Genomic DNA, 18520 nt, shown 5'->3' on the forward strand with positions numbered 1-18520 from the left:
CCAGGGACCAGATGCCCCCCCACATCCCCCCCTCCCCCCACACACACGCCCAGCCCACACTTCCCAGGGACCAGATCTCCCCACCCCCGTCCCCCAGCCCGTAGCTCCCAGGGACCCCCCTGCCCACATGCCCAGCCCATAGCTGCCTGGGACCAGATCCCTCCCCACATGCCCAGCCTGTAGCTCCCTGGGTCCGTCCCCGCCCCCACATGCCCAGCCCGTAGCTCCCTGGGTCCGTCCCCGCCCCCACATGCCCAGCCCGTAGCTCCCAGGGACCCCCCCTGCTTGGTGCACACCCTCACTCACTATAGCACGTTCCTTGTGGAGGACTTTCGGGTGCTGGCAGTGATCCGGAGGGTCGCCGTAATCGTATCTGGCAGGGCACAATCAGGGCTGTTGGGAGCCGGGAGAGCCAGGACACCAGCCCCCCCCATGACAGGCCCCCAGAGCTGTTCCTGGCTTTGTGGCTGGCGCCCGGGGGAGGCCACAGGCTTGCCAAGGGCCTTGGGCACGTGCCCTCAAGCCCAGCGTGAGGCCACGCCCACCCCTGGCTGCACACCAGGCCGACGGAGCCCGGGGGGTCGCAGGCTGTGGAGAGCCCCCGGCCAGTCCCTCACGCGACCTAGGGAACAGGAGATGGGCCGGACGCTCCCCAGCCCCAAAAGACAGGGCTGGGGAGCCGAGGGGGGCTGCTGCTTCCCCAGGTTAGGGGGGGAGGGGGCAGGCACGGGACCCTCCCAGACTGGAGACACCCAGAGCATATCGGGGCAGCAGCAGGCCAGCAGAGCGGGGGTGGGGGGCACCACTGTTACAGCCGCTGCCCCAGATGTGCAGGATAGGCAGCGGGGGCCCAAACGATGCAGCAGTCTGAGCCAGGAGGGCCTAGGGGTGGGGAGGGACCAGCAAGTCCCCGGGATGTCCTTACCTTCTCCTCCGGTTACTCCTCCTGCGGGGGGATGGGGAGCGGGAGCGGCTGCGGGAAGCCGAGGAGGATCTGGACGAGTAGGACGAGGAGGAGGATGACGACGACCTCCCCCGGGACCGGCCGCACGACCCGCAGCTAGAGCGGGAGGAGTGGGAGCTGCGGGAGCGTCTTGAGCGATACCTGCCGAACAAGCACATCACCCGGTGAGCCCCGGCGCCTCCCACCACCGGTGGGCCCCAAGCCCCTCACCGCCCGCCCCAGCCTGGGGCTTCCTCCCATCCCCAAAGCATCGAGGCCGCGAGGTGCTCTCCAGACCCACACGCACAGGACACTCAGCACTGCCTGGGACGCTCCAGGGGACAGCTTTCCGCCCAAGCCGGCCTCCTGAACCTCATGGTACGAGGAAAGCCTTCAAAACGTGCCCCTGGCAGGACAGCGCCTGCCTGAGTCTGCAGAGAGCCTGAGCCAACGGCCGTGTTCATTACCGTATGGCACTGACTCTGAAACCTAACGAGTCGCTGGTGGCCTGGCCCGCACTAGCCGTCACTGAACGGTTCGGCTGCCAGGACAGAACAGGAGCATGCAGTGTTCGGCACCTGGCACCGGATCTGCCTGCAGGGCTAGCCAGGCTCCCCGGGACGGGGAAGGGAGCAGGGCGGGCGGCCCGGACACGGCTCCATTCACTGGTTGCCTGGGGAGCGAGGTGGGGAACAGACAGACACCCGAGTCCGGTGCCTGAGTCCACGCTCAGCGGCTCCTCTGCCTGCAGCGGGACCAGGCTGGGCTGGGCCCTGTCGGGGAGCGAAGGGGCTGATCTGACCCCAGCCCGTCCGGGCTGGCCGAGAGGAGCTGAGCACAGCGGGCGAGGGGCAGGAGAGGCACAGACCCTCTCAAAGAGCCTCCAGCCCTGCTGCTGACGGGCACATGGGGAGGGCAGCTGGGTGTGCTCATGGGCAGGCAGAGAGTGGTTCCCTATGATCGATGGTGGCGGGGGAGTCCAGCACCATCCAGGGCCTCTTGCCCTGGAGAGGACAGTCTCTCTGGGGCTGCGTGTCAGCCCGGCCGATAGCCAGGGGCTCCAACGAAGACCGAGCATTCGGGCCTGGCGGGGGGCAGCTCACAGCGCCTTGAGGCGGCCGTGGAGCATGCTGGCCTGGCTGTATGGAGTGGAGAGGAGAGGTGCCCCCCTGTCCCCGGCCCCCGTTCCTGGACTGCACAGCGGGACGTGGGGCCGAGGAGCCCGATCCCACAGGGCCCAGGAGCTCCCCACCGCCTGGCAGTGCCAGCAGGGCCGGGCGGGGCACAAGGACAATGGGATTGAGGGGTACACACTGGATGGTGGGGAGCGCCCTCAGCCGTGCCAGGGCTGCTCCAGCCATTTCAGACTGGGCTTGGCGCTGGGGGAGCAGAGGTGATCGTGCCCTGGCTGGAGGGACCGGGCAGCCGCGCCCCCCCCACACACACACCCCTGCTGCTCGCTCTGCGACGCCCAGCTCCAGAAGGCAGCGCCAAGCCCCCGGGCGTACTCGCGGGGAAGGAGACGGGAGGCAGAGCTGTCCGGTGCCTCCCACGCAGCTCCAGGCCCCTCTGGCTACTCAGCAGCGACAGCCAGGCTGGGCACCCCGCCAGCAGCGGGACTTGGTCCGACCCGCGTGGGCCAGGCCGGGCGCCAGCCCCGCAGTGCGTGAGCCCTGGGGTCGGTGCGGACATCCTGCCTATGCCAAGGCCTCCGGCGCAGGGGCAGCCCTGCTGAACGAGCGCCTGGCTCTGCCCGGGCAGACGCAGCCCTGCTCACTCCACGGCTGGCCCGGTGCCCCTTGACGTGTAGAACCAATGTGAATGAAATTGTTTTTAGTTATCCTGTACCATTGTAACTTCTGTTCACCATTTCATTACACCTGCCATTTTGCCTACATTGTAACTTTCATTACACTTGCCATTTTGCCTACATTGTAACTTCTGTGCCATATTGTAATTCAAACCCCATTTTAAAACGCTTACTCCATTTTGTAAGGGCTTGCTGCAACCTTCATTGTTGCAAACCCTGCTGTAATGTTATTAGTCTAGTTGAGATGTGTGAATAAGGGATGCATGGGTGATAGAATCAACCTCCAGCACCAGCCCGTCCTGATGAGATAAAGTTCAAATACCAACGGCTGAAGAACTAGACAACAGCCCTAACTCAAGCAAGAAGCATCCACCCTAAAAAGAAACAACAGAAGGAAGATCAAAGCCAGGTCCCAGGCTGACAGTCACGCCTGCAATTGACGGGTGATCAAGCACCAAACCCAGAGGCGGCGTGACACAGCGAGACCTAGGAACTTTGAATCCAAACTAAACTCCTATAAAAAAGGAAGGGTGAGATGAGAGACTTTGGGTAACGTTCTGCTATCAACATCAAGGAGCATCGGTGCGCGCCCGACAGAGACCCGGCTCCTCCTCCTGCTCAGCTTTCCTGGCCAGTTAGCTGCCACGAGCTACGATCCCAAGCTGCTAACTCAAACTACAATCAGGACTGGTAACTATCCAGCAGCTGCAGAACATTTTGGTGTGTGTGTGTGTGTAAGCATTGAGGTATTTGCTAATAGTTACAGAATAATAATAAATGTGGCATCTTTGCCTTGATCCCTAAAACGATCCTGTGTAAGTTTGTGGGACAACAGACGTGGCTAAGACACAGGCGAGCGATGGGCAGCCCATGGGCCCTGTGCCGCGCCGTGGCTGCAACCAGCCCACGTGGTGCTGCACCGGCGGCTTCCCACACGGCTGAGCGGGTGCAGAGAAGAACTTGGGCTCCGGGTTCTGTGAAAACCCCCTTCGACGAGGGAGTCAAGAGCACCCCCCGGAGCTACCCCGCCAGCTTGGTGGGGGGCGCACGTGGCCCAAGTCAGGGAACGAAGCTGCCCCCCAAGCATGGCCATGGTGGGGGACCCAAACCCAGAGTCACCCCCTGGCTGAGCAAGTCTGGCTCAGCGCGGGCGGGTCCCCCATCCCTGGGCATCACCCCGCCCTCCACATGCCCAGCAAATGCCATCACAGGGGCCCATCCCCCGGAGATCCCCCGGCACTCTGCAAGGCGCGTCTCCCAGCCGCCCGGGTGCCCAGCCACACACAACGGACAGACTCCGTGGGGACATCCAGCTACGGCGGCTGGGCGACGGAACCGCCACTTACCTTCGCCACCGCTTTGGAGGGGGGGACAGCGACCGGGACCGAGACCGGGAGGACGAGGAGGAGGAAGACGAGGAGGCGCTGGCCCCGCTGGACGTGGAGCTGAAAGAGCGGCTGGTGCGGGCCCGGGGGCTTGGCGAGGCCCCACGTCTCCGGTAGCAGCGCAGGGACCTCTTGGCAGCCAGCTGCTTCGGCTGCGGGTCCCGAGTCGGCAGCTCCTCGTCCCGGCAGGGGGATGCGTCCGGAGACAGCAGGACCGAGGTGGGGGGGCTGCTCCTGCCAGCGGTAACCTGGCTTTGGGCACTAGTCCGGTGATCCAGCTGCTCGCTGGAGCCAGGGGCAGTGCCAGGCTGGGGGCTGAGCCCGGGCCAGGCCAGCGTCCGTGTGGAGAGGGAGGAGGGCAGCTTGATGGTGATATCCTGGTGATGCTTCACGTTCCAGCGGGAGCCCAGCTCCGACGGGGCCGGTGTGCCGGGGAGCCTGGCGCCCTCCTCTGGCTGGGCGGAGCCACGGACGCAGTAGTCATGGTCTCCGGAGCCCACGTGGCTGGGGGGTGGGCCGCAGGTCGTGGGGGGCGGGCCCTTCCCCCGAGGTTTGCTCTGAGGCAGTGGCTTCGCTTCCATGAACTTGGCAGTTCTCTGGCTGCCCTCCTGGGGGGCGGCCCCGGGCTTCCCCAGCAGTGAGACGGCAGCCAGGGGCTTCCAGAGCTGGTGGGGCGGCGTCGCCGGCGGGGTGAGGCCTGCGAGGGAAGGAGGGCGTTCAGGGGGGCCCCCACGACACGGCGTGTGCCCCGACGGCGAGCAGCATTCCGTGGCCTGGGCCCCCACCCCCACTCAGCATTCCCCATGGCAGCTGCCAGCCATGCCCCCCTCGGGTGCTCGGTGCCCCCTCGCCTCCTTGTCTGCTCTGTGGCTCTCCCAGCCCTGGAGTGAGGAGCCGAACCTGGGCAGCGCTTGCCAGACAGGTGCCAGATCCCCCCCACCCCCAGCGACCCCTCCAGCCCCAGGGCTTTACCGGCGACGTTGGCCAGCTCCGGGGCATGCAGGCTGTCCGGCGGGTTCTTGTCGTGGTGGCTCTCCGACCTGCTGGAGGGAGAGAGGGGTCAGCGCTAAAAGCGGCAATGGCCAAGACCCGTGACCTTCCGGGCCAGGTCTCTCTCACCCCCACCTCACTGGGGAGTGCGGGACGGCGGGGCCCCCGCGCCCCACCCAAAGTGCCCATCACCGCAGCCCGGGGCACAGATGGCACGGGCCTGGGTGCCCGGGCAGGAGAGCATGCCCCGGGGACACTCGCTGTCCGGCTCACAGCAGCACGGAGAGACAGCACCAACCCATCCCCAGCTGCCCGAGCTCTGCCTGCACCCCTCCCTCAGGCCAGGAGCCCCAGGGCTGGGCGGCACCGTGGGCACCTCCAGACTCACCCAGCGTTCCCTGGCGCCAGCCTGTCTCTAGGGCATCGCACGTGCAGCTCCTCCTTCGTGGCTGAAATGAGAGCGAATGCAGGGATGGCTGAGGGAGACGCTGCCACGGGGGGAGCCCAGCGTCCCCACTCGAGGGCCCTCTAGCTGGGAGAGGGGGCCTGGTTCCTCCTCACCTCTGCACAGCACAACACCTCTGCTGGGGCCCCCTCCCTCCAGGCCTCATCTGGGGCCCCGTACTGGCCCAGTTAACATATGGGGCAGGGGTGGGGAAATGGGCCAGGTCTGCCCTTCACCGCAGTAACATTTGCGCACTGGCAGCCTTTGGGCTGCTCCGATTTACGCCGGGACCCATTGTTCAGCTAACCCGGGAACTTCTGCTGCCCCACAGCCTCCGCCGTGGGGCTGCCCCACCCAGGCTGGGGACAGCAGTCCCTGCTACACGCCAGAAACCCGACGCTTGCCGAGCTCGGGACGGAGCGTCAGCCAGGCCGGCACCTCCCTGGACGTGGGATTGCAATAGGCCTGTCGAGCTAGGGGCCGGGTCAGGCACATCCCAGCCCCGCAGAGCCTGGGGGCAGGCGGGGGGATGGCCGATCAGGGCGCCAGCCGCTCACCTTCAGTCTTCTCAAACTGCTCCAGCAGGCTGGACAGGTCGGAGGCTTCGATTCCTGTGGCGGGAGAGGAGACGCGGCTTGTCAGGTCCCTTCCGGGCTGGGGTCCTGAGCTGGGGCAGAGGGGCTCAGGCTGACGAGCCCCCCCCCGGAGCAGCGCCGAGGGACACTCGCTGGCACCATGGATGGCCACGCTGCTGCCATGGGGCGACGGGGCCAGATCCAGACCAGCCGGGACTCTCGTGAGCCAGGGCTCCAGGGCAGAGTGCAGCGGGAGGGGAGACCTGCGGGGACCAGGGGCCTTGCCATGTCCTGACAAAGGAGGGCGGCCTTTCCCGCGAGCAGGAAGGAAGGGGGCTCGGGTTCCTCCCAGGGGGCCCCAGGCAGCAGGAAACTCTCAGGCCGGATCCCCGCTCAGGGCAGCCCCAGAGATCTGGCCTGGCCAGCCTGGGCCAAGGCCCCCGACCCCAGGGGAAGGGCTCTGCTGTAGACAGGTTCAGCTTCGCTGCTACTCACCCTGAGCCAGGCCCGCGACACGCCCCCTCGGCGCCCTCCCCATGAGTCCCTCCCCCCGCCCCCCCTCAGTGCCCCACTGCCCCCGGCGCGGCTCCCTCACCGATTTCACTGATGAAGGCCTGCACGATGTCCTTCCTGGCGCCAGGCTGGGCCGGGCTGATGAGAGGCCGGTGTCTCCATGGCTGGGCAGGGGCCGGCTTGGTGGGCTGGCTCTCCTCACGTGCTCTCAGCAGTGCCCCCACTTTCCCAGGGATGGACGTGTGCCCAGGCGGCCGAGGATCTTGCAGGACAGCTCCCTTGGGGTCTGGCCGGGCCCCCTCCAGCAGGCTGGGCACTGGGACCTTTGCTGGAGCTGCAGTCTCTGCCCTGGGGCAGGTATCAGGGGGCTCCCCCACAGGCCGGGGGGCAGGGGACTCCCTTGCGGGCTGAGCAGGGGGATCCCGCACAGGCTGGGCAGCGGTTGATTCCCCCACGGGCCGAGGGGCAGCAGCAGAAACAGACTCCCACACGGGCGGGGCGGTGGCAATAGAGGGCTGGGCAGCAGATGACTCACCCACTGCCCGGGAGGCAGAGGGCTCCCCCACAGGCCGGGTGACAGGGGGCTCCCTCGTGGGCTGGGCAGGGGGTTCCCCCACAGGCCATGGGGCAGGGGGCTCCCTTGTGGGCTGGGCAGGGGGCTCCCCCACAGGCCATAGGGCAGGGGGCTCCCTCGTGGGCTGGGCAGGGGGCTCCCCCACAGGCGGAGGAGGAGGGAGCTCTCTTGTGGGCTGGGCAGGGGGCTGCCCCACAGGCCGAGGGGCAGGGGACTGCCCCACAGGCTGGGCAGTGGTTGACTCCTCCACGGGCCAAGGGGCAGCAGCAGAAACAGACTCCCCCACAGTCCGGGTGGTGACAATAGGGGGCTGGGCGGCAGATGACTTCCCCACAGGCTGGGGGGCAGTGGGCTCCCTCGTGGACTGGGCAGGGGGCTGCCCCACAGGCCAGGCAGCAGTTGACTCCCCCATGGTCCGGGCGGTGGCAATAGGGGGCCGCCCTACAGGCTGGGCGGCAGGTGACTCGCCCACAGGCCGGCTCTGCCTCCTGGGATCAGATGCCCGGCCAGAGGGCTGTGGCCCGCGCTGGGGGGGCTGGGCTGGCACCTCGTGCTTGGCAGCAGCGGTGGCCTGGCTGGCTAGCACTGGCTTCATTGGCTGTGCTGTGAAAGCTGAGGTCTCTTGGCAGCTTGGTGCCAGGGCGGCTGGGCTACCTGGGAAGGGGTTTGCCCCCGGGCTCTGCAGAGCGGCCCCTGGATCGCTGTACACCATTGGAGGCACTGGCGGCGGCAGGGGGACCCCGGGCCAGTAGGGTGGCTGGAGGCCCAGGGGCCAGCCCATGGGGGCACACGGCACACCTGGGCCAAAGGGAGGTGGTGGCAGGGCAGGGGTAGGCCAGGCAACGGCTGGCGGGGGCAGGCCAGGCACCAGGTGAAAGGCGTTGGGTGACCCGCCAGCGGCCGGTGGTGGAGGCAGACTGGGGTAGCTGGCAGGCGGGGGCCCAAAGCAAGGCCAGGAAGGCACCGGTGGGTAGAGGGCATAGGGCGCCGGGGAGGCCAGCGGGATCACTGCAGCAGCAGCCCCCAGGGCCGGCGGGAGGACAGGCAGCTGTAGCCCCGGGGGCACTGGAGCCGGCAGAGTCTTGGGGGGCCCCGCAGGTGCCTTTCTGGCCAGAGGAGGGGTGGCAGGGGGGCTGGCAGGTTTCTCTGGGCCCCTCTGGGAGCTGGGCGTCTCCATGGGCTGGGCAGGCTGCGAGGGCGGGGGGCGTACGGGCGCCATTAGGCACGGGATCTCGGCCAGCTCCGTGGGGGGCTCGGGGACGCTGGGCCACTTGCTCGCTGCCTGCTTCTCCCCCTCCTTCCCGTCGGCCCCGCTGGGCTGGCGACGCAGCATCCGCAGCCGGTACTCGGTCAGGCTGAGCGCCCTGGGCTTGGATGGCCAGCCGGCAGCCTCCCCGCCAGCACTAAGGTCATGGTGCGGGGGGGTGCTCCCTTTGGTGGGGGCAGGCCGGCTCCCCTCACTGCACCCAGGAGCTACCTCTCCCTGCTCGGCTGGGCCGGGTCCCACGGCAGCCGGCTGCTCCCCGGGGCTGGGCACGGCCCGCTCCGAGGGCCCGGGGGTCTCCGCGCTCTGCACAGCTGGCTGCGGGTTGGGCTTCTCAGCCTCCAGCTCCTTCTGCACCTCAGGGCGACCCTTCCTCTGCGGGCCACCCCCTGCTGCCGCTGCCCTCGGTCTCCCTCTGGCCGATCGCAGCTCCATCTGCCCTTCCTTCTTGGCCTGCTCCAGCTGCTTTTCCAGGAAGGTGGACACTTGCACGGACGGCCGGGCTGCCCGGCTGGGGGAGCGCTGGGTGGCTGGCGGCTGCCCCGCGGACGTGGAGCGGAGCCTGCGCACCGCACAGTCCCCATCTGGCTTGGCCTGGCCCTTCTGCGATTCCTCCCTTTTCTTTTTCCGGCTTTTCCGGGCCCTCTCGCGCCCTCGGCCCTTCTCAGTGCCCTGGCGCTTCCTGCCCACTGGCGCCTCTGTGCTGTGCCGGGAGCTGCTCTCCAGATCCTGGTCTCTTCGCCTCGCCTCGTCCTTCGCTTCGGGGTCAACCCCCCGGGGGGACTCTCTCTCCTGGGTCGGGCTGGGAGGCTCCTCTTGGGGGGCCCTGACGGGGCCCCCAGTCTCGCACCCCTGGGCAGGCATTCCCACTGGCACCACACCATCCGTAGGCAACGGCTCCAGGGCACCATCCCCCTCGCCAGCCAGGCAACCGCTGGCTCCCTCCCCTTCAACTGGGAGCTGGGCTCCTGGGCCCAGCTGCTGCAGGACCACGGGGATCTCCAGGCTCTCGCCTTCGCCCGGCACGATCTCCAGCAGGAGCGGGCTGGTTAAGAACTCCTTCGCCACCGGCTCGCTGGCAGGGTCCAGGCACACGGTGAGCGTGGGCAGGCAGTACGGGTGCATGGACTTCACCAGCTCGCTGAGGGACCCGGCCCCCGTGCTAATGATGCAGGGAGTGTCAGTGTCTTCCGGCCACGCCGCCTCCTCACCCCCAGCCTCGGCGCACAAATCCATGGGGCTCTCCCGCAGACCCCCCGTCACTGCCACGCCGCCGTGCTGCCCAGGGCTAGCAGCCTCCTCCTCCTCCTCCCCATCGCTGCGCTGCGGGAGGGGCTGGGGCCTGGGGAGCTTCCGCTCCGCCCGGGGCGCTCTGCTGGGGCGCGGCTTTGGCACTGCCGGCTCGTCGAGGCAGCTCAGTGGACGGTTCCAGGGCAGATCCACGGGGCCCGTCTCCACCTGGCAGGGAAAGGGGGAAGAGGCAGGTGATGGGGCTGCCCCCCAGAAGCAGGGCGGCCCCGAGGCAGAGCAGTGCACCTCACATAACCTAGAAGGCGACTGCCAGTGGGCTCAGCCGCCCCTGCTAGCAGCCAGAGCTACGCCCTCTCCTTGTGAGGCGCGTGGACTGGCAGGGACCAGGCCAACAGCACTTTGAGCCCTACAAGGGGGCAGTTTTCACTGATTTGCAACAGCCCCACCCCACTCCTGCCCCTTGACAGGCTCCCGAGTTACGGCCAACCCTCACTGCACCGGAGTTGGCCACCCTGGCGGAGAGCATGCCCCACGCCGCAGGAGACAAGGGCTCGAGGATTTAGTCACCCTGCAGCCCAAGGGGCAACCGACCAGTGCCAGCAGTGCTGGGGTTCCAGCTGGCCAGGACCGCGAGCCGTAAGTGCCTGGCCAGGCTCCTGACACCCGCCGGCCTGGCCCGGTGCCGCTCCCAGCCCCGCAGAACCACGTCAGCGGGAGGGGCAAGGGCTGGCGGCCCTTTAAGAGAGCGGCGCGCTACGAGCATGGAGATGCGTGTCCGGGCGCTGCGCGGCAGCTCCAAAGCCAGAGCAGCCCCGCTTAGCCGGCCGGGCCACTCCCTGATTCTGCCTCTCCCGAGCTCAGCAGCGGCCCAGAAACCAGGGAGATACTGGAGCGCAGGCAAGGGCCAGCAGGAGTCACCGTGCACAAACGGAGACCCCCCACCCATGGGTGCGAGCAGGACAGCCAATCCTGCTGATGGCTTCCCCAAACACCCGTGCTTGCCCCGGCCTCCGGCTCTCGCCGAGGAGCTGCCCTCTCACCTTGCCGATGGCAGCTGGGCCGCTGAGCCCCCACGGATCATCTAGGGCAGGAACGCTGCGCTCAGGGGAGGCCCGGGACAAGCTGAGAAACTTCTGAAACTGATGGGTAGGAAGGAGAAGGAGAAGGTGGAAAACACGGACCTGCCAGTCGGAGCCTAGCCGGGTGAAGCCGCATGGCCAGCAGCCTCCCCGCACCAGCCTCTCCCTCCCCACCACATGCCCAGCATGGCAACTGGCCCCCCATCTCCAGGGTACACCCCAGCCTCCGCAGGATCCCAGAGCTGGAATCACACCCTGCTCTAGTGCCTGGCTCACCAAAGCATGAGCAGCCCGAGCCGCCTACATGCCACGGCGGGATGCGCAGGGCGCTTCGCTTTGAGCATCTCTGCTGGTCTGTAGCCAACAGCAAACCAAGGTTTGTCCCACCCCCAGCCCCAGCCCCACTCCCTCTGGTTTCCTGCAGGGCAGTTCCTACATCTCACTGCTGGTGAGGCAGGTGACCGCCAGGGGGCGCCCTGCAGCCTGCCAAGGCCATGCAGTGATATCACCAATGACCAGGCCCGGCTCGGGGATGGGGGGGTTTCCATTACAATGGCATCGGGATCTGGAGCCTCCTTTCCCAGAGCCCCCCCGGGGGGGGGGGGGGGCAGGCGGGTTACCGTGTCTACGCGTGTGCTGCTGCCACGGGCCAGGGGCTAAGTGAAGCGGAAGGGGCTGCTCTAGGCACCTCCTGGGAAGGGAGGGTAAGACGGGCAGAGAGCAGCTCATACCGAAGAACTCTCGCGTTCCCGGGGCAGTGCCAGCAATTCGGAGTCCAGGGTGGTGTCAAACGGAGACAGGGTCTCGTCGTCCGTGCTGTCCAGAATCTCGGTGATGGCCGTCAGCAGGGACAGCTCGTTTGGAGCATCCAGGCAGGCCTTGTTCTGGGGAGAGGAGAAAGCCCTCGCATCAGGGGCACAGCCAGATACCAACCCTGCCCTGCCACTCTCAGGACATGCTCTAGCCACTCGTCTTCCCCTCTCTTCACACCTGTCCCTGGCCCGCAACACGGAGGCTCAGAAATGCGGGTGCCCACTGAGGGGCCAGCTCTGCCCCTGCCCCAAACGTCCTTCGAGCAGGGCCCGGCTAGGGAGGCGCCCCCAGGACTGGAACGCTCCCGTTAACCGGCACAGCGCTTGGCTCAGAACCGAGGCAGGGAGGTGCCCAGGATTAACGCTGCCGTGAGGCTGAGGCGGGGGAATTAGGACCAGGCTAGCTGGCGTGGGGGCCGGCAGAGGTCCTTGGCAAAGAACCCTTGTGAGACGGAAGAAAAGGAGGGGAAGAGCTGGACCAGGGACTGACTCCTGGCCGCTATTCCTGGCGCTGCTCACCTCACGCCCAGCGAAGCGGGGCAGCGTCCGGCAGGGAAAGCAGCAAACAGAGGGGCCAAAGCAGGCAAGGGACGGAGATTCCCAGACCTGCCTTATCCTGCCTCGCCCCCCACCCCCAAGGTCACAGGACTGGAGATGCCCCAGGCAGCTTTGGATCCAGGGCTGTGGCAGGTCCCGCATTCACCCATCTCGCCTGCAGAAGGCCACAGCCCAGCTGTGTCCCCTGCCTCTCTGTGGGCAGCCCGTTACCTCGGTCAGGGTGCCGAAGTCCTCGATGATAGAGATCATGGAGGAGTCCAGGTAGCTCTGCATCGTTCCCAGGATCCCTTCGGCCTCCAGGATAGCATCGCTGCAGGCGGGAACCAAGTGCAGGCTCAGCTCATCTTCCTCCAGAGAGAAGCACTAGAGAGGGGCAAGGAGACAGGTTGGGGGGGAGAAGCCAGTGCTCACCAGGCTACAGCCCCCGTTCTGTTCTGCACAACGGGGCCCTGCTCTACAAACATAAGAACAGCCAGACCGGGCCAGACCAACAGTCCACCTAGCCCAGTATCCTGTCTGCCGACAGTGGCCCATGCCAGGTGCCCCAGAGGGAATGAACAGAACAGGGAATTATCAAGTGATCCATCCCCTGTCGCCCATTCCCAGCTTCTGGCAAACAGAGGTTAGGGACACCATCCCTGCCCATCCTGGCTAATAGCCATTGATGGACCTAACCTCCAAGAATCTATCTAGCTCCCTTTTGAACCCCGCTATAGTCTTGGCTTTCACAACACCCTCTGGCAAGGAGTTCCAGAGGTTGACAGTGCGTTGCGTGAAAAAATATTTTCTTGTGTTTGTTTTAAACCTGCTACCTATTAATTTCATTTGGTGGCCCCTTGTTCTTGTATTATGAGAAGGAGTAAATAACACTTCCTGATTTACTTTCTCCACACCAGTCATGATTTTATAGACCTCGATCATATCCCCCCTTAGTCGCCTCTTTTCCAAGCGGAAAAGTGCCAGTCTTATTAATCTCTCCTCATATGGAAGCTGTTCTATACCCCGAATCATTTTTGTTGCCCTTTTCTGAACCTTTTCCAAGTCCAATATAGCTTTTTTGAGATGGGGCGACCACATCTGCATGCAGTATTCAAGCTGTGGGCGTCCCATGGATTTATATAGCGGCAATATGATATTTTCTGTCTTCTTATCTCTCCCTTTCCTAATGATCCCAACATTCTGTTTGCTTTTTTGACGGCCACTGCACATGGCGTGGATGTTTTCAGAGAACTATCCACAATGACTCCAAGATCTCTTTCTCGGGTGGTAACAGCTAATTTAGACCCCATCATTTTGGATGTAGAGTTGGGATTATGTTTTCCAACGTGCATCACTTTGCATTTCTCAACACTGAATTTCATCTGCCGAATTTCATCTGGGACGACTGGGGTCCCGGGGCGCTGTGCTAACAGAATAAAAGCCAGACAGCTTCGGGGCTCTTTTTGCCACTTAGCATCCTAGCCCTTGGGGAGGGAAGTGTCACGTTCTGAGACTTCTCGCCACAACCACGCAGGCCAGAAACTTATTTTTTCCAATGAAAGAGGAGATAGACTGTCTGAATCACCAGGCTCCAGGAGCTGGGGCTTTAAGAGCACCACCAAGTATTGTGAAGCTCATGATACAGTTGAGAGTTGGCAACCCTGAAGCCCCTGCATCCAGCAACCAAGGAGAAGCACTTCAGCCCACTGCTGCTCCTTTAAATGATGAGCACTGAAATAGCATTGAGTTGTTGACATTAGGTTTCAGAGTTAACAGGGCTCGTGAGTATGCGGTGAAGAATTACAGCTTAGAGGACTAGTTCACCAGGAGACTTAGCACAACGGGGTCACAGGGATGTTGGAGTGTAAGTCCCCCTGGGCCCACCCCCCAACTAGCAATGAAACTGCAGAGGGACCACCACATGTTGGGATCTGGCCAATCCTTGGGCAAGGGGGACAGAAGTCCCATGAGACCTAACCCTGCTCCCCAATGCACATACCGCTCAGCACCTTGGGTTAATCTCAGCAAACACCACAGGTTTTATGTACTTGGTTTAGTGTAGCCACTGTGCCCGCGTGAGCCATGGCTTGGGGCAGAGATGCCCCCAGGCACCAGCTGCCTCAGGGGGCAAGGGGGGTAAAGTCACTCCTGCAGCCTCCTCCTCTTGCAAGGAAGGGTATGGGTACACTACAACCCTCCAGCGGCACAGCTCCAGCGCTCTGGCTGTGCCACTGACGCTTTCTACGTCGACACAAGAGGTTTTTCCATCGATGTACTTAGCCCACCTCTCCGAGAGGTGCTAGCCAGCCAGCCGCGTCTACACAGGGTTAGAGCAACCTAGCCACGGCACACAGGGCGTGCAATTATTCAAAGCCCTGAGCGATGTACCTAGGTCGATGCCATTTGTAAGGCCCAGGACGCAGTGCGGCAGAGCCCTTACGCTGGCCTAGTATATTCTGGTTACTTTGATGTGTGTGTGAACAAGGAGTGTGCAGATTGGAGCGCGGAGTCATTTGCAGAGGTCTCCAGAGTCCTGGACCTCCAGTCTGAACAGGCCACGCCCCCGTGAGACGAACGGGGCAACAGTTGCCTCTCAGGGCTGTTTAGACTCAAGAAGGCACCATCTCACTTTCAACAGGTTTTCTTGGCCACCAGAAGGGCTAGAAATTTAAGCCCCAATTTTCCAATCTGTGCCCCTGAAGTTCTGCTGCTACATAAAGGTGACCTCATTTACCGAGGTCCCAAACAGCCCCGACTCTGGCTGGAGTCACTGGCAACACCAGCAGCTCATCTCCACCTCTGACCTAGGAGCTGAACTTCGAAACCCAGGCTCAGGCATTTTACATTGAACGCTTCAGGTCTCAGTCCAAGACCACGGGAAGGGGTTGGAATCTGTGTCACATGACCAGCTCCTCCGCCAGGACAGCATGAAGAACTTCTATGCTGCCAAAAGCAAATTCCCCTGGCTGGCCGCTGCTGCTGCGGGGACTGATCATTTCTCGAATGCCGAAGCATCAATATTCCTGAGGCAAAGGCCCCTACAAAGTGAACTAAAGACAGAGCGGTTGTGATCTGTAGCTTGTGTTTGGTGGATTGCTTGACAGGCTGCAGATCTGGGCCCTGTACAGGAATGAGATCCCGCTCCGGTCTCATGCAGAAGACGAGTGTTAGGTAGGAATGATGCTGCCATGGTTCATTAGCTCGTATTACTCCAATACGCAGGGAGAAAGGAGCACGTAAACCCCAGCTTAACCCCACGCACGGCATTCCCCTCCAGAGCCCAGGACGCTCCATTTCAGAACACAGTCTCTGGTGAATCATTCTGGAGAGATCAGGAATGATCAAAGGAGCTGGGATTCATGCAGTGCTAACACGCCCAGTAACCCAGCAGTTACTGCAGGGCTTGGAGTCAGTGGTAACAAGCAGGCGCATCTCACCCCAGGGAGGAGCCACGCGGTCGAGCAGGAGTTCACAAGAGTCGGAATCGCTGCCGTCAGACCAGTCACCAGCTCACACAGCGTCTGCATTTGCAGTCCAGTTCGTGAGGAACCCCGCCCTGATGCTTCGCTATTGCAGCATCCAGGCCACTCCACTGTTACAAACGCGTCACAATCAAAAGACGCTTTCAGGAGTTTAACGAGGGTTAGAAAATCGATTTCCCGTGGGAGGGGAGAGCGCCTCCTGCAGCCCTGAGAAGTCCGACAGCCACGTGGGAACATATCAGTGGTCCGTCTAGTCCATTGCCCTGGATGTGTGTGGCCAACGCTGGATGCTTCAAAGGAAGGGGTCAATTCTCCCGCATCACCTCACTGCGGTGCTATGGCTCGGAGGGCAGACTCGCCCTGGTGCAGAGGTTACCCCCAGAGCCTTTGCTCATACAGGCAGTGTCCCGGCCGCTGCTGTTGGGCCAAATGTCGAGCTGTCTTCAGAGAACTTACTGACTTGTTTGCCTCTGTATCCTGCAGCGATGAGTTCCACAGGTTGGGGGAGTCATTGGCTAATGAGACCATGTTCCCCAAAAGATCCCCATGGAGCCATTTTAAATGCGGTGCCTTTTCAGTTCTTCCCACCTCCTCCTGTTCACAGATCACAGACGGGGTCAGTTCGCCCCCCGAGGGTGCTACCCCATTCATGGAGTTACAGCTCTTTTACTACCGTCCTTTCCTGCCTTGACTTTTCCCCTCCTCTAACCCCACCACCTGACTGGTTTTTGTTGCCTCCTCTACAACTTCTCTCCCTCCCCAGAGTAGGGGCACCAAAGCAGACAGAAACATTGCAGCTCGAGCGTTTGACGTGCCTGCAGCCGGGCTCCTAGGCTCTGGAGGGGACCATTCAAAGACACTCTCCTTTGCTGTGCCCAGGCAGCCCCAGCGCTCTCTGGGCCCAGGACATCGGCCCTCATTAGAAATGCAAGCTGGGAGCCCACGCGGTCACTGGTAGCAGGAAGGGGCATTTGCCAGCATCCCCATTTGTGGGTGAGCGAGAGGAGGAACCTCAGCCCTCACTGCTGCTAGCGAGGGCTCTCAGCGTCAGGCGCAGACCAGCAGAAGCAGAGAATCAAGTCACCTGACGAAACCCAAAGGAGCCTCACGGAGCTGCGCAGAGGCCACCTGGCTCCACAGGCGCACGGCATGCTGGGATGCAGGTCCCACAGGGTGGCATCCATCTGCTTCACTTCAAGCCTGCTGGGCACAAAGTCCCATCTCCTGGTGAGCTGCCAGCCCGGCCTTACCTGGGCAAAGCTGGCCGCCCGTGAATGGAAGGTTCCCAGAGGACAAACCTCTCTCAGAGGGGCCCCAAGGTTTCCAGAGTCACACTGGCACCACCACCAGCGCAGGCTGGACTGGGCCGAGAACCTGTCCCATCCTAGGGCTCTTGAGCAGGACAGACCCTGGGGGCAGGTCTTCGCAACGGGCAGAACAGGCTCAAAAGCAGCCAGGGAACAAGTTTTCAACACAACTTGCATGACAGCTCCTCTCCCCAGACAGCCCCCATCCTGGCATATCCAAGGACCTGAAATCACTGGGCTTGGTGTTAGCAAAAAGAGGATCCAAATACAAGGATGTGACATCACCCAGCAACTACTTGGGAGGGTTCTTGCATTGAATTTTGCCTCTATCACCAAACGCCTCCAGGACAGCTCCCTGTCTCGTCAGCTAAACTCCCACACAGCTCAAGCTGCAGCCATGCTGCCAAAAGGCAAGAGCTGCTGCCTACCAGTCCGCCAAGGCATCTCCTGGGATGCAGTTAAACAGGACGGCGTGAAGAGGAAAAGAACCCGCCCAGGATACAGGGCATCTTTGAAGTGAACTGACCTCCAGGCAGACGTGGGAACACATGTGCTTTGTAAAACATGAACAAAATAAATGCTTTTCCCAGAACAAGAGCGACACAGTGCATGAGGGAATCTCTTTTTTTGGCCCGACTTCTGCTGGTGAGAGAGACAAGCTTTCGAGCTTACAGAGTTCTGATTCAGGACAAAGCCGTTTCAGAATGTCAGATCCTCCACTAAAGCAGGGCCAGCCCCAGTCCATCATCCCAGAGAGCATACAGCAAGTGCCTGCCACGCAAAAGCAAAAACGAAATCAAGTCCTCTACAGCTCCCATAAATCTCAAGTGAAGCTAGAAAACCAGAATCTGTTCCCTGCATCTAGAACTTCTCATCCATACAGCTCAAAGCACTTTACACAGGACGCCAGTATCATCACCTCCATTGTAAATATGGAGAAACTGAGGCAGGGGGGCTAGGGAGTGGCTTGCCCAAGTCACCCAGCACATTAGGGGCAGAGCAAGAAACTGAATCAAGGACTCTTGAAATCCGGCCCAATGCTCCATCCACTAGACCACACTGCATCCCATGTTGTCCAACATAGCCAAGGTATCTTTAACAGGCCTATTGTTGGGGTATGCAAACCCTGAACACACAGCTCAAGGGGGCAAGTCTGTGTTAAAGGGCCCTCACCTGTCCCCAACTTCCAAAACTCTTATTTCTCTGGTCCCCACTGTGCACTCCTGAAGTCCAAGCATGGGGGCCCGGAAAGGGGGAGACTCAGGGAAAATTTCCCTAATCCAGGCAAGGCTTAAGTGTCCCATTCCCTAATCAGCCGCTGCCTTCCCCCCAGGTACTACAGTAAGAGGAACAAGGGTCCACGCGCTGCAGGAATGACACAAGGACACAGGTCTCGCCAAGGAGAAGGTGGGGGACCCTGCACCCCGGGTGACACTACAGCAGCTGGGCACCAGCGCTGTGGCTGGAGAAAGTCACACTCCCACGGCCTTTTTAATGCAAGAGCCAACAGCCCCCAGGCCTGGCCAGCCAGCACACCCAGGGGCCGGGCACCC

General features: G+C 62.8%; 1 protein-coding gene across 1 annotated transcript in view; it reads right to left on the minus strand.

Moving 5' to 3' along the window:
- Window positions 1-16188, minus strand: part of PPRC1 (PPARG related coactivator 1) — an 18090-nt gene extending 1902 nt beyond the window's left edge. The window contains exons 1-12 of the mRNA XM_029911359.1: window positions 16117-16188; window positions 12410-12562; window positions 11561-11713; window positions 10743-10889; window positions 7390-9957; window positions 6744-7320; window positions 6131-6184; window positions 5517-5577; window positions 5111-5181; window positions 4100-4835; window positions 926-1105; window positions 307-373 (exon numbers count right to left, since the gene is read on the minus strand). Of these exons, the coding sequence (XP_029767219.1) occupies window positions 307-373; window positions 926-1105; window positions 4100-4835; window positions 5111-5181; window positions 5517-5577; window positions 6131-6184; window positions 6744-7320; window positions 7390-9957; window positions 10743-10889; window positions 11561-11713; window positions 12410-12562; window positions 16117-16188 (4839 nt within the window). The remainder of the gene's footprint in view (window positions 1-306; window positions 374-925; window positions 1106-4099; window positions 4836-5110; window positions 5182-5516; window positions 5578-6130; window positions 6185-6743; window positions 7321-7389; window positions 9958-10742; window positions 10890-11560; window positions 11714-12409; window positions 12563-16116) is intronic.
- Between the last annotated feature and the right edge of the window lie 2332 nt (window positions 16189-18520).

Source organism: Terrapene carolina, unplaced genomic scaffold (assembly GCF_002925995.2).
Source record: "Terrapene carolina triunguis isolate 2854851 unplaced genomic scaffold, T_m_triunguis-2.0 Scaffold95, whole genome shotgun sequence".
Taxonomy (NCBI): Eukaryota; Metazoa; Chordata; order Testudines; family Emydidae; genus Terrapene; species Terrapene triunguis.